General features: G+C 49.2%; 10 protein-coding genes and 1 non-coding gene across 11 annotated transcripts; 6 read left to right on the forward strand and 5 right to left on the reverse strand.

Moving 5' to 3' along the window:
• Positions 1-557: 557 nt before the first annotated feature.
• BKA55DRAFT_683714 (uncharacterized protein) lies at positions 558-1,880 on the forward strand (the record flags this gene model as incomplete). The annotated part of the gene is made up of 1 exon (XM_046198541.1): positions 558-1,880. The coding sequence occupies one exon, from the start codon at positions 558-560 to the stop codon at positions 1,878-1,880; it is 1,323 nt and encodes a 440-aa protein (XP_046057426.1).
• A 195-nt stretch (positions 1,881-2,075) lies between these two features.
• Positions 2,076-3,485, reverse strand: BKA55DRAFT_56891 (uncharacterized protein). The gene has a single exon (XM_046192863.1). The coding sequence runs from the start codon at positions 3,023-3,025 to the stop codon at positions 2,120-2,122; it is 906 nt and encodes a 301-aa protein (XP_046057427.1). The 5' UTR covers positions 3,026-3,485; the 3' UTR covers positions 2,076-2,119.
• A 43-nt stretch (positions 3,486-3,528) lies between these two features.
• BKA55DRAFT_552361 (uncharacterized protein) lies at positions 3,529-6,345 on the reverse strand. Its single transcript, XM_046191425.1, has 2 exons — positions 6,043-6,345; positions 3,529-5,987 (listed from the first exon to the last, which is right to left on the reverse strand). The coding sequence occupies exons 1-2, from the start codon at positions 6,053-6,055 to the stop codon at positions 3,700-3,702; spliced, it is 2,301 nt and encodes a 766-aa protein (XP_046057428.1). The 5' UTR covers positions 6,056-6,345; the 3' UTR covers positions 3,529-3,699.
• A 1,419-nt stretch (positions 6,346-7,764) lies between these two features.
• BKA55DRAFT_496578 (P-loop containing nucleoside triphosphate hydrolase protein) lies at positions 7,765-8,529 on the forward strand (the record flags this gene model as incomplete). Its single annotated transcript, XM_046186384.1, has 1 exon — positions 7,765-8,529. One exon carries the CDS (start codon positions 7,765-7,767, stop codon positions 8,527-8,529), a length of 765 nt encoding a protein of 254 aa, XP_046057429.1.
• A 234-nt stretch (positions 8,530-8,763) lies between these two features.
• Positions 8,764-11,532, reverse strand: BKA55DRAFT_56904 (Dolichyl-phosphate-mannose-protein mannosyltransferase-domain-containing protein). Its single transcript, XM_046192881.1, has 5 exons — positions 11,292-11,532; positions 11,105-11,235; positions 10,500-11,052; positions 9,693-10,452; positions 8,764-9,642 (listed from the first exon to the last, which is right to left on the reverse strand). Exons 1-5 carry the CDS (start codon positions 11,424-11,426, stop codon positions 8,999-9,001), a joined length of 2,223 nt encoding a protein of 740 aa, XP_046057430.1. The 5' UTR covers positions 11,427-11,532; the 3' UTR covers positions 8,764-8,998.
• Positions 11,533-12,096: 564 nt separating this feature from the next.
• Positions 12,097-12,168, forward strand: BKA55DRAFT_t19. The gene has a single exon. It is a non-coding gene; the product is annotated as a tRNA-Arg (tRNA).
• A 1,549-nt stretch (positions 12,169-13,717) lies between these two features.
• Positions 13,718-15,632, forward strand: BKA55DRAFT_497532 (uncharacterized protein; the record flags this gene model as incomplete). Its single annotated transcript, XM_046186478.1, has 2 exons — positions 13,718-14,758; positions 14,808-15,632. 2 exons carry the CDS (start codon positions 13,718-13,720, stop codon positions 15,630-15,632), a joined length of 1,866 nt encoding a protein of 621 aa, XP_046057431.1.
• Positions 15,633-16,037: 405 nt separating this feature from the next.
• BKA55DRAFT_683720 (mitotic-spindle organizing protein) lies at positions 16,038-16,375 on the reverse strand (the record flags this gene model as incomplete). The annotated part of the gene is made up of 3 exons (XM_046198542.1): positions 16,038-16,100; positions 16,165-16,242; positions 16,304-16,375. The coding sequence occupies 3 exons, from the start codon at positions 16,373-16,375 to the stop codon at positions 16,038-16,040; spliced, it is 213 nt and encodes a 70-aa protein (XP_046057432.1).
• Positions 16,376-16,584: 209 nt separating this feature from the next.
• BKA55DRAFT_56908 (chromosome segregation protein Spc25-domain-containing protein) lies at positions 16,585-17,738 on the reverse strand. Its single transcript, XM_046192887.1, has 2 exons — positions 17,394-17,738; positions 16,585-17,342 (listed from the first exon to the last, which is right to left on the reverse strand). Exons 1-2 carry the CDS (start codon positions 17,617-17,619, stop codon positions 16,795-16,797), a joined length of 774 nt encoding a protein of 257 aa, XP_046057433.1. The 5' UTR covers positions 17,620-17,738; the 3' UTR covers positions 16,585-16,794.
• A 354-nt stretch (positions 17,739-18,092) lies between these two features.
• On the forward strand, positions 18,093-21,214 carry BKA55DRAFT_683722 (RNA polymerase I-specific transcription-initiation factor-domain-containing protein; the record flags this gene model as incomplete). The annotated part of the gene is made up of 2 exons (XM_046198543.1): positions 18,093-18,216; positions 18,270-21,214. The coding sequence occupies 2 exons, from the start codon at positions 18,093-18,095 to the stop codon at positions 21,212-21,214; spliced, it is 3,069 nt and encodes a 1,022-aa protein (XP_046057434.1).
• Positions 21,215-21,447: 233 nt separating this feature from the next.
• On the forward strand, positions 21,448-23,701 carry BKA55DRAFT_659359 (translation protein). The gene is made up of 3 exons (XM_046197534.1): positions 21,448-21,816; positions 21,871-22,238; positions 22,480-23,701. Exons 1-3 carry the CDS (start codon positions 21,566-21,568, stop codon positions 23,643-23,645), a joined length of 1,785 nt encoding a protein of 594 aa, XP_046057435.1. The 5' UTR covers positions 21,448-21,565; the 3' UTR covers positions 23,646-23,701.

Genomic DNA, 23,701 nt, shown 5'->3' on the forward strand with positions numbered 1-23,701 from the left:
ACAATGACCACCTGAGCTGAAGACGTGTCCCTTTGTTTACAGCTCCAGTTTCTTGCAGATAATGTCACGTTCCCTGAAGCATCGATGGCCTATAGATTTGTGATTCAGGTGGAACACAGACCTTTCAGCTCTTATGTCGTGCAGTTACATACATGGATCATCCATCTACGATCTCGGGGGCGGCCCCACGGGGCGGAATGGCCCGAGTTACAATCCAACAGGACTCAAAAGTGTTGTGCTGTTGAGGTTGAGTTATAAATATCTGTAGTTATCCCAAGTCCTTTCTCATTTCTGTTCTCGTCTGGTTTGGCTCTTGATTCTCAGTCCCTGTGCTTCTTTAACCATATTACTTATACAACACTCCAACGAACTCTCAAGACCTCAGCATCCCCTGATAAAGTATCTCCATAAGCTCTCTTAATAGCCGGCTGTACTCTATCCATCCTTGTAGATACAACACCGAGTCTTCCGCTTATAAGACAATCCTCGCCGAGACCCAAGCACCCCAGAAATCCATTACTCCTGAGCTCCCAGCAACTTCATTCCCATTATCCAACATGCCTGGTTCAATCAAGTCTCTCAAGCGTCGGCCTACAGCCAAGTCAGCTGCCAAACGCATCGGCCGAATGTTCAAGCGTACAAACAGCGATGACCCAGAAGCAACTTCGCCAGCAGACTCAGGCTTCTCCAAGGACTCACTCGACGGTTCCCGAGTTTCAACATCGTCTCGATTCTCTACATCTTCACGTATGACTACGAAAGAGGATGTTGAACAGTCTCGACCATCTGTGTCTCGATTTGATACCGCGCCTCCGAAAGAACGCGAAGCGGTACCCCCTCACCCATTCTTTTCGTCTAACTCAGAGCCGCTTCTTGGGCATGGCAAACCTGTTGGGTCTGGCATGCCAGTTGAAACTGGAACAGTGATTGAGCCTGGAACGTTGCCTTCCCCTGTAGACAAAAAGATCAAGGATGAACCCAAGTTGTCCGACACAAGGCCTGAAAAGCAACCCGAGACTGTTGAGAAGACCAAGGATATTGAGAAGACGGAAGAATCGCCCCAGCCGGTGTCTACACCCAGGCCAGCACCGCGTCCTTTACCAGAGCCTCCAACAAAGACGACTGTACTTCCGGAGCCTGCGTCGCCTATTCTCCCAAGAAAATTCAGAGAGGAGCCCAAGGCCACTACTCAACCAATGCCCAAATTTGAGGAGAAGATCACACAGAAGCTCGAGCCAAAGGTTGAATCCAAGCCAAAAGCTGAGCTGGTCAAGAAAACAACGGTCCCCTCTCCAACTGTGGAAGATGAGCCAGAGCCTATCGTCATGCGCGTCAAGCCGATCAATGAACAAACAAGACCCAAGCCGAAAGCTGAAGTCAAACACACTCCTCCCAAAGTTGACCATCAGACGGTGTCTAATGCTCAGCATAAAGAATTTCAGCCAAAGATGGAGCCCAAGGTCCAGCCCAAGACTCAGGCTCGTAAGAAGAGCACACCTGTGCAATCTCCTCATATTCCTGAAGTCACTCAAAAGCCCTCGAAGGCACTACCTTCAGAAGTACCAGCTACTTCATCAAGGTCAACTGCTCCCACGATGCCCTCCGTTACAGCAACATTTTCTGCCCCAATGACTGCTTCTATCCCCAATACGGCATCAGTTCCAAGATGCTCAGTCACACTCAGCACATCGACAATATTTATACCCAAGACTGCTCCAGCTCCTTACACAGCTCGAGCCCCTATGACAGCTCCGGCTCCAATCATAGCCACTGCACCCAAAGTTGTCATGTCGATGCTCGGCTGGACTCTACCAAAGCCTGCTCCGATCCCTAAGCGGGCTCATTCTCCGGCAACCTCATGGATTGTGTCTTCTGCTTAATATTCAACGATCGGTAAACTGTTATCCTTGGAATGATTTCCCTTTGTTTTTTATGATGTCTGTTATGATTGGATAAGTTTTTATTTGTAATTGATCAAGATTGACCCAGAATAAGCAATAAAACATCTCATGAAGCTTGAAAACCAACAAATTATAAACATGAGGTCTATTATCTTGACCCTGATGTGATATTGTGATATGAATCAAGTTTTCATTCTCATACGGTCTATCTCTACTACTTAATCCGAGGACCCTTCAAGAAATCCCTGTGAAACCAAGCTCTGAACGAAAGCAACGGCCCCCTTGATAGCAACAGGTTCAATAGTTCCCTGTACATCATAAGAAGGATCAAACGATGCAACCGTCAGTGACACCGGCTTCGCCTTTGAAGGAATCATCTTCAGGCATTTCTCTAGATCATCCTCCAGCAATCCACCATGCGCAGAGAACTTATTGACATTACCGACAGAGATATCGAGGGCGTCAAGATCCAAGTGCACCATCGTTTGGCTAAACCTATTCCCATCAAGAACCTTGCCTAGTTCACCTTCGAAGTCAACATGATCCTCTAAATCTCCCCAAATGACAGGAAAGCCAGCTTCCTCGACTCGAGAGCGCTCAAGATCTGTCACATCTCGCATACCACAATGCACAAGGTTATCTTTGAGATCCAAGGCTTCGAAACCAGGGATGCTGGATAGGAGAGTTTTCCAGCACAGACCTGCCATCATGGCAACAGGCATTGAGTCAAGATATCCACTCTTAAGAACATCAGGCGTGTTGAAATCGTCGTGAGCGTCGAACCAAACACAAGAAGGCACTTTTCCAAGAGCAGTGGCTATACCGGCTTGGACACCAACAGTAGTTGAACAGTTACCAGCCAAGATGACAGGAAAGGAACCCTTCCGAACCACATCTGCCACAGCCTTGGAAGTGCGACGCAAAAGCTCAAAAAGGCGACCGATATCGCCTTCAAAGTCATCAACAGGTTCGAGCTCGAATTGGTTGACAGCCACGCCCAGGCTGCGAATTGCCTCGACGAAACCAGCATTGAGAAGCGCTGTTGGTCCAGCGCCGACGGCAACATCTCGGATACCAAGGTGATAGGGAGAAGAGATAATAGTGATGGATTTTGCGGCAGACATATTGAGTATGATCAAGGATGTGTACTCTTGTGGGTTGTGGGAGACGTAGAGTAAGGCTTCTTGTGAGCTAGTGATGTTGACTCATAACAATGGGAATTTATTCGATGACGACTCGAAGTATTCAAGGGGAAGACCAGTTCTCCTCTTATAAATGCGATCGTGGTAACCCTTTGACCCTTGCCAAAGCCGAAGCAGTATGGATATCAGGCAGGTATCTCCAAGGCTTTAACCAATCACTGAGAAATATCAAGAGAAGGATAATGTAGTCCTTGCTTTAAGCCTCTAAGAATCATGCCGTTCTTACCTTGAGCCTGACGGAATTGGGGTCAAGATTGAGTCAGATAGTAGTCACTGGCGGTTCTGGCTCTGACTCGTCTACCAAAGGGCGCGCATTTTAACAACACCCTTGATCAATGATTGCAACTCCACAGAATGACCCATAGCCTAGACCTGGAGATATCAGTCAATAACCCTTAGCATATTCATTCACTCAATCAAATGACTTTTCAAGACTCGTTATATTCAAGTCTAGTAGCTGATCTCTTCCATCCAGAAACACCCCTAACCCAAAAGTCAATTGAACATATTCCTGAGTCCTCCGCTGCACGGATCTATCCCGTCCGACCCGTTGAACCAAATGCGCCAGCTAAAAAAACCACTGTCGAGCATTCCCACTATGCGTACTCCAGCGTGTCGCCTCCTCGGCGCTCTCCAAACAGATATGCTGCCTCGAGACAGAATCGGCCATGTCCTCTTTCCATGCGTCTTTCGCTACCGTAGCAGATCAAAACTGCGTCAACGATACCGCTCAAGATCCCTTCCATCGCGCCCATGACAGAGTAACCGATGAAACTGGCCATCATACCGACTACATAGGCATAAGCAGAGCCCCGAACACCCACGCCATCTGGTAGCTGAATTCGAAGCTGCTTAGCGGTGATTACCCAACCTGCAAAACCAAGCCCAGTAGCCATAATAAGTCGTGTTGCCACAAGCAGCAGTTTAGCAAGCCGATAGGGCAGTAGTCCATTGGGCTGTCCACGATTTCGCAAGGCTCGAGGGGTCAATGTAGTTGTAGGAACTGTCGGAGATACAAGCTCCATCTGATCCAGGCCCCTGGCCGAAGTAGCAAGATTTTGAGAGTGTATAGCTGAGTAAGTAATAGTCAGCGGGTTCATCAGCGCAATGACCGGTGTTGGAATCCAAAATGAGGCAATATTTGTGACGGTAGCCCCGAGCTTTCTGGGTAGGAAAATCAGAGGTGCTCGAATCAGCAGAGACAAAAGAGTCGACTCGCAGAGACTGCCAAAAATGGTCGTAAGCGCATGGTTGAGAGCAGCCGAAACAATCTCGCGCGAAGGCGTAGCAGGCCCAGCATTTCGATGAAAGTACCACTGGGATACAGTTGCGGCTGTCGTAGCACGATGAACGGCATTAATCACCGAGACCGTCCACATATATAGGAAGATGAACGCAGCTCCAAGCCACCAGCTTGAAAGCTGAATTACGAAACGGAGCATAGATTTGCTGAAATGACCGCCCATGAAGACCCTGGTAAACATAGCGAGCCATGCCCAGGTCCACACGACAATCAAGGCCAAACATCCAAAACCAACGAACAGCAGCGCCGAGTTCTGGGCCAGAATGCGGCTGGAAAATTGGAGAATCTCGATCGCCTGTTGGATAGCGCGTCGTCCTCGTACTACAAGCCAAATCCATAATATGCACGAGATAGCAGGGATTATAGAAGCCCATCTCATGACAGAATCTTGGAAGCTGCCCCCATGCCATCGGCCCTTGAAAGACGAGACAAAGGAGTAAATCGAGAAGGAGAACAAAATGACTGGTACTGCAACCAAGATCACGCTGACCAGAGGCCGCACAAACGAGCGGAGGGCTGCCAGCCAGATGAACGATACAAACACAGCCACTACTGTATCCACCGCAAGCATGTGAAATGACTTTTGTAGAGTAGTGTAGATGGTATCGCCGACCGGGCTTTTTCGCGGTGATGTGTGAAGCCACACCAAGAAGAATGTTGAGAGCATACCAGCAAGACTGATTAAGAAGATCCAAGCAAAGAAGGGGTCATGTCGAAAGATTTCGCCCTCAATGTATTGAAAGGTTGTTTGTACAGGCTCTTCCTCCTGGGGAGCATCCCGCTGTATGCTAGCATCGGTTTCGGTCATAGACTCTCGCCTCGTCATAAACGGTGTTCGTTCCGTATCCGCACCCTTAAACTGCTGGAAAGCCGGAGGACTGCTGTCTCGTGGAGTTTGCCCTCCCAAAAGCGAAGCCGGAGGGTCCTCATCTGGATCCTCTTGCGACTCGAGTCCAACGTCGACCATTTTGCCTTTAGCATCGGTTCCACGGCTGCTTTCTCGGTCTTCACTTGAACGAGTATCGTCCTCGGCTTCTTCTCCTATGGTATCTCTTGCAAGTCCTGGGCGGTGGGTGCTTCTTGTTCCATTCCAGCTGCTTCGAATACCGCGGCGCATGCTCATATCTCGATATGGGCCTTCATGATTCAAGCTGTCCTCCAAAGATCCCCGGCTATGGGCGTCGGATTCAACACTGTCGGCAAGTTTGCTTGCAGCTGCTACCCGTCTTGACCTCTGAAGAGCAAACATATCGGCAGCCTCTCGATCCCTCTCTTCCTCGTCATCCTCTTCCCGAAATTCGTCCAATGTGCTGTGGAATAGTGGTGCATCCTGGGCAGCTGATATGCGCGATGCGAAAGCTAATTGACCAAACCGAGACCCAGCGCCGGTTTGTTGATATGGGTTTCCTCCATAACCCCGACCCAAGAAAGATCTACTGGGTCCATTTCCCCGTCCTGTTTCGCGCTGATTTCGTGTGGAGCGGGATGGCCACTCAGATTGTCGTGGAGGATTGTCGTTGTTATCGGCTTGTCCGAAGTTCGATAGCCTGGATTGTGACTGGGCTAAGAACCTCGATGCATCTAGAGAACCAAGTCAGCTTGCTTGCAAGGAGTCGTAGAGAATAATAGGACATACACTCCGAAAACATCGCGCGCTCTCAACTCCTTCCGCCTCACGTGCGGGCAAATACGTAGGAACCAGTCCTTGTTGGATGTGGATATCTGACGTGACGTAAATACGGTGATAGGCAACCACAGGTATCGCCGTGTAAGCGTAGAAGACGACTGTTGTTTGGATTACCGGATCGCAATAATGGAGGCTGGTAGATGGAAAGCGGAGGTGGTGAGGAGATAAATCTGTGGTCCAGGCAAAGGCAAAAAATCACGGCTGAGATGCAGATGAATGAATGGCTGGTTGTTAAAGGTTAGAGAGTGGAAGTACCTAGGTCATGAGGCGAGGCGGCAGATGGCAGATGGACGGCCGGGGCTTATCAGCGAATGAGTCGCTGACGGATTGCGTCCATCCCCAGTGCAGTCAGTGCCAGAGTGCCTAGGCTGATCCGCTGGGAGGACCCCTGTTAGTGGAGGTACCTTAACGGACAGGGGGCCACCTGGGCAGGCGGTCAATGACCTGAAGACGCGAGCACCTCAGGCGCCACAGGCAGCCGTGGGGTTGATGTGGAAGAGGCACACGACATGTCTGACAAAGTACCAGCTGGAGCCAAAGAGCAGTTGAGATACCTTCACGTGAAGTATTGCACCTCAGAGATGCACGCAATCACTCTCGTTTATTTTAGCATTCAACTCCACTTTGTTGACAATTCTTTGACTGGATGTTATTGCCACAAAATAGTTCTGATAGTGATCGTCTCTGTTGACGAGTAATCCGTATCTCATTCACATCATCACGACTGGTTTCAAACTCTCTCGACTCGTCGCTACTTGCCCAGTTGAATCAAGCTTCACTTGGTCTTGTGACACTTTGAAGATCTCTCAGTCTCACTCAGTCCTCACGAGGAGACAATTTGCTTGCGATAACAAACCACAGCAACAGATGACTTTCACTGCATCAAAGAAACAGATCAAACGACTTTGATCTCAAAGATAGTATATATACACTTACTTATATATACTTATCAAAGACAAAAGCATATCAACTGACCCAAAGACCCAAGGACTAACAAGACGTTATCGATCCATTCCCCTTGCGTCACCGATAACCACCAAGAAACCTCCTAATCCCCATTCGGAGAGAGCCCTTCAGGCACGAGGTGCAGCTCCCTCGAGGTTCCACTGATACTGGATCTGATCTGATCTGCTTGGTCGTTGAGTTGCTTGTGTCGTACAATACAATTCACTGTGACTCGTGACAGCTCAGCATCTCAAACCATAGCCACAGGCCCCAACATCTGACTTGTCTTCTCTCCCCCATAGCGTGCCATATTTTCTGGTATTTTTACTAATTATGATCTGTAAAAACACGATATTTGACTCATTTGCACTATTTTGATCTTATCGTCATTTGGTGACTATCGCCATCTCTCAGTCTAAATCTAGCCCACTCTGAGCCACCTCTAGCTCCCTCAGATAAACCACCCAGCTTCCTCCAACCCCAAATTTCTACCACTTACAATCCATCCATTCTCATTATCAAGTCACGTTCACGAAACACCAGCATCACCAAATCAAATACCTCTCTTATCTTACTCTGTGCCTCGGTTTTGACATCGCACCACCACAAAGGACAGCTTGCACGTGCTTAACTCCATCCTCTTAGCTCGAGGAAACCAAGCCCATCGATCAACTCTTCTCCAACGAACCTCTCTTCAATTCTCATCAGCCTTCTCAGCCTCTTCCCATGTCGACCACACCGTGGGACTACATCGCCAAACTCGTCTGCATCGGCGACTCAGGATGCGGCAAGTCCAGTCTTACCATTCGGCTCTGCGAAGGTCGCTTTTCGCCTCATCACGACGTCACCATTGGCGTTGAATTCGGCTCCCGTATCGTCCCCGTCGGTCCTCCTCACTCAAAAGTCGGCGCCGTCAACTCCTCAGATCCCGATAACAAAGACCAAGAAGCCGATGGTCTTCCTGAACCTCCTCGGGATGACTCCAACACGCCCCAGAAGCATATGAAGCTTAGTCTTTGGGACACAGCTGGCCAGGAGACATACAAGTCTGTCACTCGATCTTACTTCCGAGGCGCAAGCGGTGCCTTGCTTGTCTTCGACCTGTCTCGAAAGCAAACCTTCCAGCATGTTACAGACTGGCTCAACGACCTACGACAGATCGCCGAGCCTGATATTGTGGTTATCCTGGTTGGTAACAAAGCAGATCTGACACAACAGGAGGATAACAAGCGTGAGGTCACACGCGGGGAGGCAGAGGAGTGGGCCAAGCGTAACGGGGTTATGGAATACGTCGAGACAAGCGCAAAGAGCGGCGAGAATGTCGAAAAGGCTTTCATGCGGGTAGCAGAGAGGATATACAATAACATCCAGGCGGGCAAGTACGATCTCAATGACAGAAGATCTGGAGTCAAGGGTGCAGGAGCTGGTGGAAACCGCCAAGTCAAGCTATCTGGAGATGCCAACAAGTCAGCGGGAGGTGGCTGTTGTTAGGGGATAACCTGAGACAATGCGAAGAGGAGGACACAAATGATCTACAAACACACGACGCATCATGATACCCAGTCAGCCAGCAAACGTCGTCATCATCGAACAAGTGTATGAAAAGCTCAATATGAATTGTACACAATAATGCATAATACATTGCTGGCCTTACGAGGCCACCTTTATTAAGGACGCAACAGAAATGACAATATCATAGCATTACCGAAGCAAGATCCATTCCGTAACTGCCTCATTCCGTTGATCCTGTTTCGTCTTTTCTTCCCTCGTCCCTTGCTTTGCCTCCCAACAGAATCCCTGCGACCCGTCTTTTACATGAGTTCCCCAATTCTATATCCTTGCAGTACGTTTTCGAAAATCGAGTAACACAAACACGTCTGCATGGCGGTACATGAGACAGCTCGTCTAGACCACTGTGTAATCTAGAGAAAAGAGATTGCTCAAAACATTGATCAATCCCTTAGTCGGTGACTCGCCAGTTATCGAACCACTTCATGTACTTGTACTGCTTGTGGTTGCCAGTCATACCCCAGCAAATAGGGATGAAGTAAATGTAAAGGCCGATAATGACGGTGTAGAGAATGCCATACACAATGGTCTGGATGGTCTTGTTGCGGTTGCGAGTGAACCAGTCAACAAGGAAGCCAAAGTTGAGAATGGCGAAGTAGAGAGCCGGGTAGTAGTGATGCACGTAAGTAACACGAGCCATAATAACAAAAGGAAGGTAGTGAAGAAACCAGCCGGCCAGGGGGTACAATGCCGAGTAGTGAATGTGGTCAATCTCGTTCTCGCTGAGATCGTTGACACCTCGTTGCCATCGAAGGATGTACCAGACAATGACCAGGCCGGCGATTCCAAGAGAAGCGGTAGAACCCCAGTAGATGAGAGGGTTACCGAGGAGGAAGTACTTGACGATATCATCACCCCAACCGCACATACGGAGACCGACGTGAAGGAATGGCCACTGCCACCACTTGGAAGCAAGGTCATCTTGCTTGTCAGGATCGGGGACCAGAGCGTTGTTGGAGGTCATCATAGCGACGTTCAAATGGACGAAGTCATGGAAGAAGGGGGACTTGTAAACACCAGCCTCGGCGGGAGGGACTATATGAAATTAGCATGAGCAAGTCTACATCTTTTTCTTGAAAACTTACGCTTGTCGTTCCAGTGAGCCTCAACGTTCCAGTGGGTGTAAGTGTCACGGGGGTTGTTCTCCTTGGTGCAAGTAACCTCGATCTGCTTGAAACCCCACTGGGGGAGGTTGACGTTGCCAGCTCGGAGATAGCAGCCAAGGACCTCATGCTTGAGACGGAAAGCAGTGGTAAGGGTTCTGATCTTGCTGCGATCCCGAGAAGCAGAATCACGGACAACCTCAACCTTCCAGTGGTCCTTGTCGTCACCAACAGTCAGGTTACCGTAGCTGGAAACTTCCTTGTGGCCTCGGGTCACAGGGGCAGCGATGTCGTGAGAGTGCAGATTGCGGCCAGTTTGGGCGTGGATAAGTCGAATGACGGAGTTGTCACCAATGAATCGGAGGTCACCCTCAGGGTTGTAGTCCTCCTCTCGGCGGTTGGGGTAGAAGAACCAGTCGTTGTTGGTGTCCTTGTGGTGGTAGCAGGTAACTTGCTGCTGCTTGGAACCCTCGGGGTAGGTCTGAACGTGGGAATGAAGAAGACCACCACCGTAGCCCATGTTCTTGATAGTAGCACGGGAACCAATTGCAATCTCCAGAGGGCTGTCCTTTCCAACCTGAGTACCCTTGAGGTTAGCCTGGAAGAGGGAGCTCATCTGAGCATCACCAGGGCCGGAGCGGTCGAGAATGGCAAAGTGCAGGGCGAAAGAGAGGAGGTAGATCAGGAAAGGGATGACGATGAGGCCAACGACACGGGTGACGACGTGGGCACCAAGAGTGGTCTATGAATCATTAGTTAAGAACAGATGTCAGTCATGATACTACTTACAACAGGCATCTTGGTGTCGCCGAACTTTCGCCAGAGGTCCTCAATGGTGTAAAGACCGACGAGAGCAGTAACGAAAAGACCAACAAGCTTAACACTGCAGACACAGCCAATGCTGAGTCCAGTCAAGAACAGCCAGAAGAACCACTCAGGCTCGAAGCTGTTGTGGCGCTGGTTGTGGAACTTGGACCAGCAGAAGACGGTGGCCACGGTACCGCACAGCAGCATAGAGTCGAGCAGGATGAAACGGCTGATAGTGGTGTAGGAGTTCTCGCAAAGAACCATCAGAGTAACGAGCCACACAGCAGGGCGTCGAAGCTTGAGCTCACGAGCAGTGTAGTAAGCAAGGGGAATGCAGAAGATACCGAAGGCCGCATTGAAGATACGCATGATGGTGTAGTTGACTTCCTCGGGGTACTTTTCGCCAGACTTGAACTCGAATGTTCCGTTGTAGCCAGCTAGGACTCCAGAAAGACCGACGAGCATCTTGCCGAGGGGAGGGTGGACATCGAAGTAGTATTCATGCTTGATATAGTAGGAACCGAACTTGCCGAAGCTGTCGAAGTGTTAGAAAAGGTTTGCGGGACGGTAAAGTCAATTCGACATACTGAGCTTCATCCCAGGTAACGATATTGCTGATACCGATCTTGTAAAGTCGAGTGAAGATAGCCAGGAGAGTAAAGATCAGCGGGGCAATGACAACCTCCCACTGGTCGAGTGTTTGGAGGAATGAGGACTCCTTTAGATGTGGTCAGTATCGTTCAATGGCACTTCCTTGATATACAGGTGTAGTACCTTCTTGACAAGCTTCTTGTTGTCCTCAGGCTGAGGACTTGGGGGCTGGAGGTTAGCCTGTCCAGCAGCAGGACGCTGTCTGAGACCATCACCCAGGTCAGCGCCTGAGGCGACGGCAGCCTTGTCGGCAGCCATGATTATTCAATCGTATAGGTATCGATTCGAAGTAGAAGTCGCGACGTTTGTAGAATGGGTGTTTGATGGGAGCCAAAGGGGGTGATGTTGGCTAAGTAAGCTCGACAGGAGGGAGAAGGGAAAAAAAGATTGGACGAGTTGTCGAGACTCAAGGGAACCTGGAAGGGAGGAACACCAGCTTCAACGAAGGAGCCGTTTCTAAAATCCTGTGATCATAGAAGAGAATACAGGTCAGAAAAAAAAGAAGAAGAATCAGGAGAGAGAAAAGAGATAAAAAAAGAACTGGAGATGCCCGAGTCCAAAGAAACGAAACTGAACTGGCGTGTGGTGGTTCTAAGAATATTACACGACAGCCCAGCGCAGGCTGAATCTCTTCTGTCCCCTGAAATGCCACATATGCTCTACGGGCGAGTCGTCACGCTAAACAGCTGCTCCCGTACGGCTCCCCTTGGCGTAAGCTCCCGACCAGTCGATACTACCCCCACTTCAGCCTAGTCCAGCCCTCCAGCTCCCATGTCCGTTTTCGATAGCGCGTTGCACTGAATGTTTTAGGGGCAATCAGCTGCAGGGATCCAGGGATGAAATTCAAAAAAGTGGCACCTTTCTCGTCAGAGATGGTGATTCAGCGACATGTACCTGCCAGTGAGCAAAAATGACAAGAAATACTTGAGGTCGCGTGGCCCAATGGCAAGGCGTCTGACTACGAATCAGAAGATTCTGGGTTCGATCCCCAGCGTGATCAGTTTCCTTTTTGCTGTTTCTCGATCTGAATCTGTTTCCGAGGCTTCTGTGACAGAAGTGTGTTTGTTTCGAATTGACATTCGAATCGGTGAAGTCAAACGGTCACAGTTAGGTACAGTCACGAAGAAACAAGATCTAAAAGGCACTCTTGTCTCGACGTCAATAGTAAGAACTAGTATGACATATTGTACTGGCATTTCCAGCTTTTGCTTTATCAATCTTATCACTAAGGTATGCATTTTATTGATGATCACATGCTTCTTGAAGTTATTGACTCTGAATGCAGTTTCTTGAGACAATGAGACATTGTTTAGCGGATAGCTGTCCCCTAATGACGTCTATCTTTGCATTGGATCTTACACAAGCGAAGAGACAGAGACATGCAGAGCCGAAGGCGTTCAAGGACCCACGGTTCGTCATGACTGAACCCGATTTACTGGGCAGAAACAGCCTTTTTCTATCTGTCTCTTGTACTGAATCATGACACATGGATAAGCTCAGAGGGATTGGCCTCTTTAAACATTATTTCAGCATTTGAGTTTCAGGGCTATGAACCATTTCAGTCCTGTAAAATATCAAGGGATGCATTTCAAAGGATCCAGAAAGGGTCTCCCTGGCCTGACGGCTTCAGCGGAACAGTCCCCGATCTCATCTGTGCCTCACTTATACAGATGGCCTAAAACCAGAGATTGACCGCCGAATTCAATTTGTTCCACCGTATTTTACCGTCTTTGGCACCATTGATCCTTTTCCTATGTCTCTATCGTTCAATTTCCCCACTACATTCCCTATATATCCGAATCCTCGTCTGATCCAGGTTACGACAACATGCGGTTTGATCCGTTCCCGTAACCGGAGCGTACCTTGTATGCGACTGACAAAAATGTTAGTTGGGGTTTCAACGGCTGCAAGCGAAACATCGATTTTAAATTGGCGAAACGATGGCATTGGAATTTGTTGCTAACAGTCAATCTATGATATCCAATGACAACTGAATAAACGCAATAGACTCGGAGGCCTTCTGTGAACCACAATCCACAGTCACATGCTAAAAAACGGCGCCTTTCTCCCCCTTCCCATCACTCCAGCGCTGCACTTACTGTGCATTCGCCGCTTACCGTCCGCTATTCGGAAAACTCCACTGAATGTCACTGGAGAACAAAATCGCCTTATGTCATCCAACTCCAGTCTAAAGTCAGAAGAACAGAGCTAGAGACGCTGTAGTCTCTGGCTTCTCCAGTCTCTCGTCATTCCGTTGTTTTGAGGTGCATGGTCCTGTGCCGTTAACGTTTCTCCTCACTACTACAGTACCAGTACGATATTACAGTTTCTCTTCTACCTTGTCAGATCCCCTCTTTCAGCGTCATTCTCTACCCTCCCTCTCTCTCCTCTACGGTATCAATATCGGCGCAAGTACAGTACAGTACAGCTTTCAACAACCAGCTCCTCTATCTTAGTGCGCCCGTCGGTATCTGGGACCGCCGCTTAGACCTTTCCCTTTTCCCAACTTACTTTTAGCCTCCACTCCAACCTACCTACCTACCAACTTGATGTCTTCCCTCGTCTCAGAGTTTCTCATCAACCCCGTCTTGCGTCAGGCTCGTCGATTTTCCGAAATCTCGCGATCTACCTTCACTGGCGATGGAGGCGACTCGACCGAACACGCTGACGCAGTGAGCGATTCTGGTCATCCCGATAGTCCTGTTTCTGCGCCTGTACCTTTGCCAGTACCTGAGCCGGCACCGGTGCCGATCATCGAGTCTCCCCTCACTAGACCCCTCAGCGTCTCGACCCAAGAAACAAGAGTTGAAGAACCCGAACCAGTTCCAATCATGTCGCAGGAATCTCCTCCCCGCGATCATATCGGGATCGCCCTGAGCCCGCTCAGTTCTCGTCGGATTCCGGAAGATGATGGTATGCGCGAGTTACGATCCCGGATCCATTCGATCAATGCCCAAGACATACCCCAAAATGATAAAGCGCGGTTAATCCACGATATTTTGTTGGAAGGATATAAGTCGTCCAAGACAGTGCCGCTTGTAAAGAAGATTCTGGAGAGTGGTGAAGGCTTGGATGTACCTTTGTCGCAATCACCGTCGTCGCCAGCATCAAGGCCGTTGAAGTTCTGGCAGAACCACCCGGATGAGGAAATATTTATCTTGAGCGAGGAAGACAAAGCACCGACATTTGTGCCTGTGAAGCCGCCGAAACGACATGGAAGTGAAACTCCAGTGGAACCCTTAGATGTAGTACCAGAAACGGAACAACCTCTTGGATGCCAACACTACGAACGAAACGTTAAGCTTCAATGTTTCACATGTAAGAAATGGTACACATGCCGTTTCTGTCACGATGCGAATGAGGACCACAACCTCATCCGTACAGAAACCAGGAACATGCTCTGCATGATTTGCGCAACACCACAGAAGGCCTCGGACATGTGCATCAACTGCGGCGAGTTGTCGGCCTACTATTATTGCGATATTTGTCACTTATGGGAGAACCGTCAAAGTAAACCCATTTACCACTGTAACGACTGTGGTATTTGTCGTCGAGGCATGGGCCTCGGCAGGGACTTCTTTCACTGCAAGGTGAGAACATAGTTATGCCTCTATGATGTCGCTTGCTGACTAGCTGTAGACCTGTCGGGCATGTATTTCGACCTCGATTGAAGGCTCTCACAAGTGTATCGAAAGGTCAACAGATTGCGACTGTCCCATCTGTGGCGAGTACCTCTTTACTTCACCACGGCCCGTGGTCTTTATGGCTTGCGGTCATAGTATCCATAAGAAGTGCTACGAACAGCATATGAAAGTGTCATACAAATGCCCGATCTGCAATAAGAGTCTTACGAATATGGAGAGCCAGTTCCGAAATTTGGATGTTGCTATCCAGACTCAGCCCATGCCACCAGAGTTCCGCGACACCACTGCCGTTATTCTGTGCAACGATTGCTCCGGAAAGAGCACTGTTCGATATCACTGGTTGGGTCTGAAATGCTCCATATGCCGGTCATATAATACGGTAGAACTGAATATCGTGGGAGGTGACCGCACAGGATCACAACCGCCTGCTAATGGCGAAATACAACCCATCGTGGAAACTGGACGGGACGCTTCTGGATCTGTGAGTGGAAACCGAGCTCCTATCACAGTGGGAAACAGGCGCAGACATTCGTCTCACGGTGTTGAGGCTCAATACCGCGCACCTGATAGAGTTGCACGATCTGTATCACCTGGCAATATGGGTTTCGACTCGATCATGGCACATCTGCCACCAGACGAAGAATCCGAGGACGATATCCTTGGAATATGGAGAATCAGGAACCGTGGCAACAACGCATCGGAGAATGACGAAGATTCTGAACTGGATGATCTCAGCGATACACTTTCAGACGCTGAAGAGGAAGACGACGACGATGACGAAGAAGACGAAGACGAAATTGTTCTTATTGGACATCGATGAGCAATCACAAAACAGCATGATATAAAATTCAAAAGGGTTGGCTAGGTTGTTTTACTGCAAGGCGCTTGGGGGACTGCATTAACTTGGGAGGGGGATACCAGTTGGAGGCTACTGACTGACTATATGTGTACGAAGGGATGTGACTAGGTTGGTGGTTTGCATCTTGGGCGCTTAGTATCTGCGTTGATCTTGGTTTTTGAATAAGATCCAACGGACACAAAGTAGGTAGCATGATTGTTTGAGTATGTACCTAGGGCATGAGTACAACAAAATCTCTATTCTGGCACAGTCTTACTTGCGCCTATTGAGTGAAAGCATATCCCTGTGAACACCTACCGAAACAACATTTCCGTAATTCCAAAGTCAATCCGTATCAAATTTCTGAAGAGGATTTGTTCCACTCATTCAACGTCTTCTTGCTGCGGCTGTAGGTTGCTGGGCCTCTTGTCTGAGTTCCTTGATAACTTGCTGCACGGAAAACACATATTAGAAATTCTTTCAACAAGCGAGCACGTGAATTTCGACCACATACCGCTAAAGCCTCTGGGTTCACTCCGCGCTCAATCATAGAGATGCAGATGGATAGAGTTCGGCGATCAAGGTGACAGTTCTGTGATCGCAGTCAGCGGTCAGGTCGTCACCCGTGTTGTTTTATGGATGGGCTATCGTACTAGAATAGTAGAGATCTCATGGAGAATATCTACGGCTTGTTGCGCAGCTGCGTGCTTATCTGGTTCAGGCATGATGGCGGTTGATGGGGTTTTGATATGGTGTATGAAGAGAGGGAGGTGGAGGCGGAGGTTAATTGATCATGGCGGGGAGACGCGGGTCGCGGTTTGGTTTGGGCTGATACACATCATGACATCCAATCCAATAAGTAGCAAAAAGTGCTAAAAGTAGCGGTATTTTTATCAGTATTATATATTTTAGAATGAGAAATCAAAATACCAATCTAGTTTAGCTTTCGATTTTCAGCACGATCTTGTTGGCTATTCTCATTGGTATCTACGAGGCTACTTGAGAGCACAGTCCAAATGTACACTCAGAGATAGGCTCAGAACGTTATATCAAACAAAAACAATCATCCAAGGTATAATTATCGTTCTCAAAAATCACTATCGCACATAAACGGTCGTCGCAGCATAAACCATCAATCAACTCTTCAAGTCTTCATGGCCTCCACAAACAACTCTCTCATGCCCTTCAGCAGAACAACCAGTTCCCTTGACTCATTCAGCTTATCCAGCACCTTCTCAACCTTCTCCCGCTCAACCTTAGGTCTGCAGTGCTTCACATCGTAATCGCGCGAGCTTGTAACAAGTTCGAACCAAGCTTCGCGCTCCCAGTCCTTCTCGTCAATATGCGTATACACAAACTTGAGTCGGTCGTCGTGGCCAGCGCCCTCGATCTTGAGGCAAAGGTTGGTGATCCAGAAGTCCAACTCAGGGACGTTGAAACGAGACTGGGCTTGTTGCTGCTGAGCGTATTCGCGCTGTGCGGCAAGTCGTGCTTCGATCTCGGCTTGTGTTTGTGCGATTTCAGCCTTGAGGCTGTCGCGCGTTGCGAGGTGGTTGTCGCGCTGGGCAGCGAGTGAGTTAATAGCGCTCTCCATCTCGCGCGTTTCCGCCTCTTCCTTCTCAATTGTTTGTTGGTGCGTCGAGGTCTTGACTTGAATGATTTCGATGTCTCGCTTCTTCATACGTTGGTCCTCTGATGGGGTGGTTAGTAGATATCTTATGCGCCGGCGACATCAGAGTATACCTTGAAGTTCGGCGACGTTCATGCGAAACTGGTTGCGCTCTTCGAGGACGCGCTTTCGGCCCTCTTCAATGAATGCATCGAATCGGGCTGTGAACTTTGCCATGCGATCGCGCAGGTCATCGAAGCCAAAGTTGATGTTGGGCAGCTGGTTTGCGACAGAGGGGCCGACGGGCGGCATGCTCTGTCGCATACTCGCAGATAGGGAGGACTGAAAGTCGGTAGCCATTGCGTATGATTCAGAATCGTGAGATAGTTCGGTTGATGTTGTTTTCGGCTTCAAATTATTGTTCCGTAGGGTAAACGGAGTTGACCAAGGGGATACAAATTGGGCATTGTTCTCATGCATGTATGTATTTACACCGCGAAATTGCGTTGCTCGGTCGACTAATAAATGTGGCGCACCTCGCTTGCACCGCCACGTGGGGCCGTCGAAAGCTTCACTTCTCATCGCATGCGCAGCGCATCTCTTACTCTACGTCTACTTATACTCACCAATACTTCTCTTCTATAGATGTATTCCTGCCTGCGCAGCCAATTTCTCCATCGCACAACCTCGTATGACATAGGATGCCTTTTTAGTGCTTCAAATACTATTGACTCCCGCTCGAGACTCTCTTGCGCCTGTACTAGCCCATCTCGCGATGAAGAAAGGAATATCGGCCAAAATTTCAGCACATTGGAAATCAAGACTTGGGCCAAATGGCTGAGACCAGGCGACTTACGGACCTGATCCACGGTCACGTAGGAAGTCTTACTTATATACCACCTGAGAATGCGACAGCGCAGCCTGGGACTTTTCACTCCAGTCGCGTAACAGCTGAAGGTGAGTTTATACAATCTCTTTGCGCTCATCGCAATATTGACAAAGATGTCTAGCGCCTCACTTCAAAGTTATTGGGTCTTCGGCAGAGTTATACCCGCCTTCAAAAACTCCTGCTCCGGAGATCTCGTCCAACCTATGGCAGGAGAGAAGAGTACAAAAGCGATGGCTTCTTCAGGCTCACCCCGAAGCCTTCATGGGCAACTCAGCACTATCGAATCTATTGCAGGAGAACATGAATCGCTACTCAAAGGTCGAGGGCGAAATTAGCGATCAATCATTACTTGCTATCGGCCAAATGACGAATGTGTCGGATCACTCGAGAATCGCTGGATCACCCATGCTTGCGGCTGCTACGGGAGAGTCAGGGGAGCTGCTTCGACTGGCTCGGATCGATCAATCGAAATGGAAATGGGGACAAGATAAGCGTACGACTCTTCAGCCCTCTGTCATTGACCCTGATGATCCCGAGGAAGAGGCCATTTGGGCCAGCGATGGTCTGCCGATCTCTCAAGTCAAATTCGCAACTAGTCTCGCACGATATGATGCCGTTCGCTGGCTCATCGTTCAGAAGCAAACTTCAACCACGATTCTCCATCCAGAATATCACAAGGTCCCGGTAGCTCAATCGTCAGCCTCCGATCTCAACATTCATCAATCACGACTGTCGCGGATCGATCCTAACCCGATCCTGACCGTCTCTCATAAGATGACTGGCGGTAACGCGCAGGTAGATGTCTCTTTCAATCCAAATTCTAAGGGCCTACCACCACAGATTGCCATCATCGACGAGTGCGGATATTGGTCAATATGGGACATCATGGGGGGAAACAAGCTGAAAACACGACTTATACCTTATTCGTGTGGACATGTTTCAGATGGACTACTGAACGAATTACCCTCCACGACAGAGCATCCTGCCGAAAAACATGGAGTTCTATTCGTCGGCACAGCCAAAGTGGACAGTTTCTGGGAGGATGGTTCACAAAGTGCTGATGACTCTGGAGGATTAGCACAACGATCAAGTCATCTGCTGATCTGGAATAGGGAGAAGTACGAAGTTATCGATCTCGTATCGCACATAGCTCTGCCTCAACTCTCGTTGTTGGCTCGTCCAAAGTCCAAGCCTGATGCAATTCTTGACATAAGAGTCAGCCCAGCCAACCAAAATCACATATTTGTCTTAACCATGCGCGCTATTTACTGGATCGACTTATTTGCGAAAAGCAGGCAGGAGGAGGAAGGGCCAAAGCCGACTATTCTAATATCTTGCCCTCGTTTGTTGGACAGAGAAGGATTGCGCATGACAACATGCCTTACGTCAGAAGGTGGACAAGAGGCTGCTATGGTGTTTGTCTTTTCTCCGATTCATAGACAACTTCAAACCTACTGGTTCGGGCGGTCAATGGAAACCGGCCTTCCTTATTGGCACCGCGACACCCTCACTCTTCCTCAAAATAGCGATTCGACCAGTAGCGATATTCAATCACTCGAAATCCACCCGGTCAAGCTCACACGGGACGGGGACGCTTCATCTGGTCTTGGAGCCGATTACTACTGTGCGGGAGTTCAGTTCTACCAAGGCAGCATTCTAAGTAAGAGTTTGGGTGTGCAATACTGCATCTGTGTCTCAGTCAAAGACCGCAATATGCCGATTACGCTGCCTAGTGGGCGGGTTGATCGTAACAAGTCAGATCAAGCGCAGCGCTGGAAAAAGAAACGCAAACAGTTCATTCGACATATGGGCAGCACGTTTGTGCTTCCTGAGGGCATGGCTGATGACAACATCAAAGATGTGGTAAAACTTACCAATCGATCTAAGGACCTCGATAAGATCAATAGCAGAGCATCTGCAGTTTTCGGGCCCATAAGCTTGAACCTAGATGGCTTGTGCCGCACCCTTCAACAGACTCTTCACGCTATTTCAGACAGTCTTCATGATATACCGCCCGCTTTACTCGCAGCTATTCAGGAAAATATCACTGAGGGTGTGGCTGAAGGAAGACTTCCCATGAAAACTTGGAAAGAAATCGGCGACGAGCTTGGTCCGATACATCTACGAAATGGTTTTCACGAAACACAACCCGATATGCTCGACTTGTTTGCAGGCGATGATGGACAAACAGTCGTGACGCAACTCGGGAGACAGACTTCGCAGGAGTGGATTCGGGAACTTGTCAGTTTGTCACATCTTAACCAAACATACGTTGATCTCTGGCTCGATCCGCTGGAAGGAAGAATACCCCAGCAAGAGGAGGAAATAAGAAGGGGGTGGATCGCAGACTTGGCTAAGGATATGTTTCTGGCAACAGCTGGAGTCATGGTTCAAGATATGCCTCTTCTAGGACCTGCAAGCAAGGAGGAGGATGGGCGAATTCAACCCACTCAGTCGAGTGTAATTCGAATCAAATCATCTCAGTCATCGGAAGGTGGGATTCCTTCATCACCTCCCAGTGCGACACCAAACAGCACCAATGATGCAGCGGTCAGGCGACTACAGCTCCTCGCACCATCATTGAGATTGGACAAGATGGCAAACGCCAAACAGTCCAACGTGTTGTCATACTGGCCCACTGAGCGTGGTGTTAGTACAGACGACTACATGTCTAGCGTTGCTATTGCTAGCGATAGAAAGTTTGACGAGGCAAGATTGCGACTGCAAAGAATCGAAAACAAACGCAAGGCTCAGAACGACAGGTACAAACTTCCACCGTTCATGAGAGAGGGTAGAGAACCGAAGGCCATGAAGACTTCCGTGCGAACTACGGCGGGCAACCCCATGTCTTCGCCGATGCGTCCTCGGAGAGAAGAGCCTATGGCGCTGCCACCGATATCTGTTGCTCCCACGCCTCAAACCATGTCGAGCCAGCAAGGCATACCTTCGTCTTCACAGAGTCAAGGACTCTTTGGGCCATCGTTTGCCATGAGCCAGCCCGTATCGGGTATCTTTGGAGATAGGAAGAAGGCTAAGAAGAATAAGAGGAAGAGTGGATTTAGATGAAGCAAGCGAAACAAACTACAGGAGTTTTTGGCTACGGTTCAGGATTATTGATGATACAAATGAGATATATAATTGCTATTATTTAATTACTTGTCAGGAAATCATGAAGATTGGTTGCACTCGACTGTTGTTTGCTTGTGCGACCTTGGGCCTGTTATTAATGTTCATGATATCCAGTCTCGGGCGCTTATGTAGGGGACCCAGTGCTAAAACGTCATCCTCAATTGTTAATGGTTCACTTGACTTACAACCAACATCAACTCAACCATCACCACGAACTTGAGCCAAATTCATAAAATCAACCGCCCGTGAAGGACCTTATTTCAGAACTGTTCAGATCAATCGAACATCATGTCTCACTGCCATGATGAACATTCTGGTCATGGCCACGACCACGACCATGAGCATGATCACTCAGACGACATCACACCAACAGTGCAGTTCTCCCTCTACAGTCAAATCAACTTTGATCACATTGTCACTCTGAATGAAGCCCAGCGAGATGCTGGTCAGAAAATCGTCAAGAAGACGTGGCAAGAGAGACTCAGCGTTGAGCCTGAGCTAGAGAGTGACGTTGATGAGCAGCTTCTCATGACAGTGCCGTAAGTACAAATCCATCTTATACACAAATCTGTTACTAAATTAAATCAAATCAGATTCACGGCCCAGATCAAGCTTCACTCCATCCTCATCCGCACATCCCCCTCAGCCTCAGCCCCCAAAACCCTCCATCTCTTCATCAACCGGGACGATCTCGATTTTGCAGCCGCCGAGGAGTCAGACCCCATTCAAACTCTCGAACTCTCCCAGACTAGTGATCTGCAAGAGATTCCCGTAAAGAGAGCACTCTTTGGAAAGGTGCAGCGGCTGGTGCTCTTCTTTGCGGACAACTTTGGCGATGGCGATGAGGATGTGACCCGTATTTCGTACCTGGGCTTCAAGGGCGAATGGACTCAACTTGGACGAGCGCCTGCGAATATCATCTATGAGGCTGCTGCTAACCCGGGAGATCATAAACTCAAGGGTACGAGTGTGAATCAGATGGGGAGCGGTATTGGAGGGAGGGGCCCTGGAGTTTAGAGAGGGTGAAGATCAACACGATTCACCAACGACAAAAAAAAAAAGAATAAATAGAGAGACTGGATTATAAAATCTCATATGCGTTCAATTAAAAAATTGATTTAAACTGCTTCGTTAAATCATAATGATTATATCATATTTCTCTCGCGGTGAGTGTTGTTCCATTTCACTGTAGTCAATGCTAGCCGGGAATTCTCCGGGTGCTGCAAAAGCTCTCCAGTATCTCAACCTCACCCAAAATCTTTCACCACTATCAACCGATCCGACCCATCGCCCTCAATATCCCACCCACGGCGGCCCAATTGCTTTCCTCGACAGCGCCACCGCCGCCGTCGACACGCCGCCTTCAAAAATGCCTCCTCGTCTGCCAATTCGCTTGGCCCTCCCACGGCCCTGCGCCGTCGCCGCTCGGCCTCTCCTCCTCCCGCTCACAGCTACCCGCGGTGTTAAGAATGGATGGACCACGGCTCCTCCTCGCAACAAGCACAAGCGATTCAATCAGCCTTCTTCCGGTCTTCCTGCTCTCACGAGTGGTCCTGCTGCTGCGTTGAAGCGTCGGGAGAATACTACGCCTCTGCGCTCTGGTGTCCTTGCTACCAAGAAGGGCATGACTAGTGTGTTTGTTGGAAAGACCCGTGTGCCTTGCACCGTGCTGCAACTCGATCAGGTCCAGGTCGTCGCCAACAAGACCCGACAGAAGAACGGTTACTGGGCTGTGCAGATTGGTGCGGGCTCGCGTGATGGTCGAAATGTCACAAGCCCATTGCTGGGTTACTATGAGGCCAAGGGCATTGCACCCAAGGCTGAGCTCGCTGAGTTCAAGGTCCGAAACGAGTCTGGTCTTCTGCCCGTTGGTGTTCAGATTCTCCCCGATTGGTTCAAGAAGGGCCAGTACGTCGATGTCAAGGGTCGATCGCGGGGTATGGGTTTCGCAGGTGGTATGAAGCGCCACGGCTTCTCCGGTCAGGAAGCTTCGCACGGTAACTCCAAGAACCATCGAACAATCGGTACAACGGGTCCCTCGCAGGGCAGTGGTAGTCGTGTTATGCCCGGTAAGAAGATGCCTGGTCGTATGGGCAACGAATTCGTCACAGTCCAGAACCTCAAGGTCATGATGGTGGATAACGACTTGGGTATTGTGCTGGTCGGTGGACCTATTGCCGGTCCCAAGGGTCGTGTTGTTCGTCTTCAAGATGCCAAGAAGCGAAAGGCTCCTCCTCAACCTCATCGTGAGGCTGCTCTGACTACTCTATTGGAACGCAATCCCGACCATGAGGCTAAGCTCCAAGAAGCACGAGAAAGACATCTTCAGCTGAAGAATGAGAGAGAAGCGGCGCAGCTTCAAGACTAATGATTTTTACCATGGATTGTAAGAGGGACTTTGTACTACGTATGATAAAATGGGAG

This window comes from Fusarium redolens, assembly GCF_020744475.1.
Source record: "Fusarium redolens strain MPI-CAGE-AT-0023 chromosome Unknown BKA55scaffold_1, whole genome shotgun sequence".
Lineage (NCBI taxonomy): Eukaryota > Fungi > Ascomycota > Sordariomycetes > Hypocreales > Nectriaceae > Fusarium > Fusarium redolens.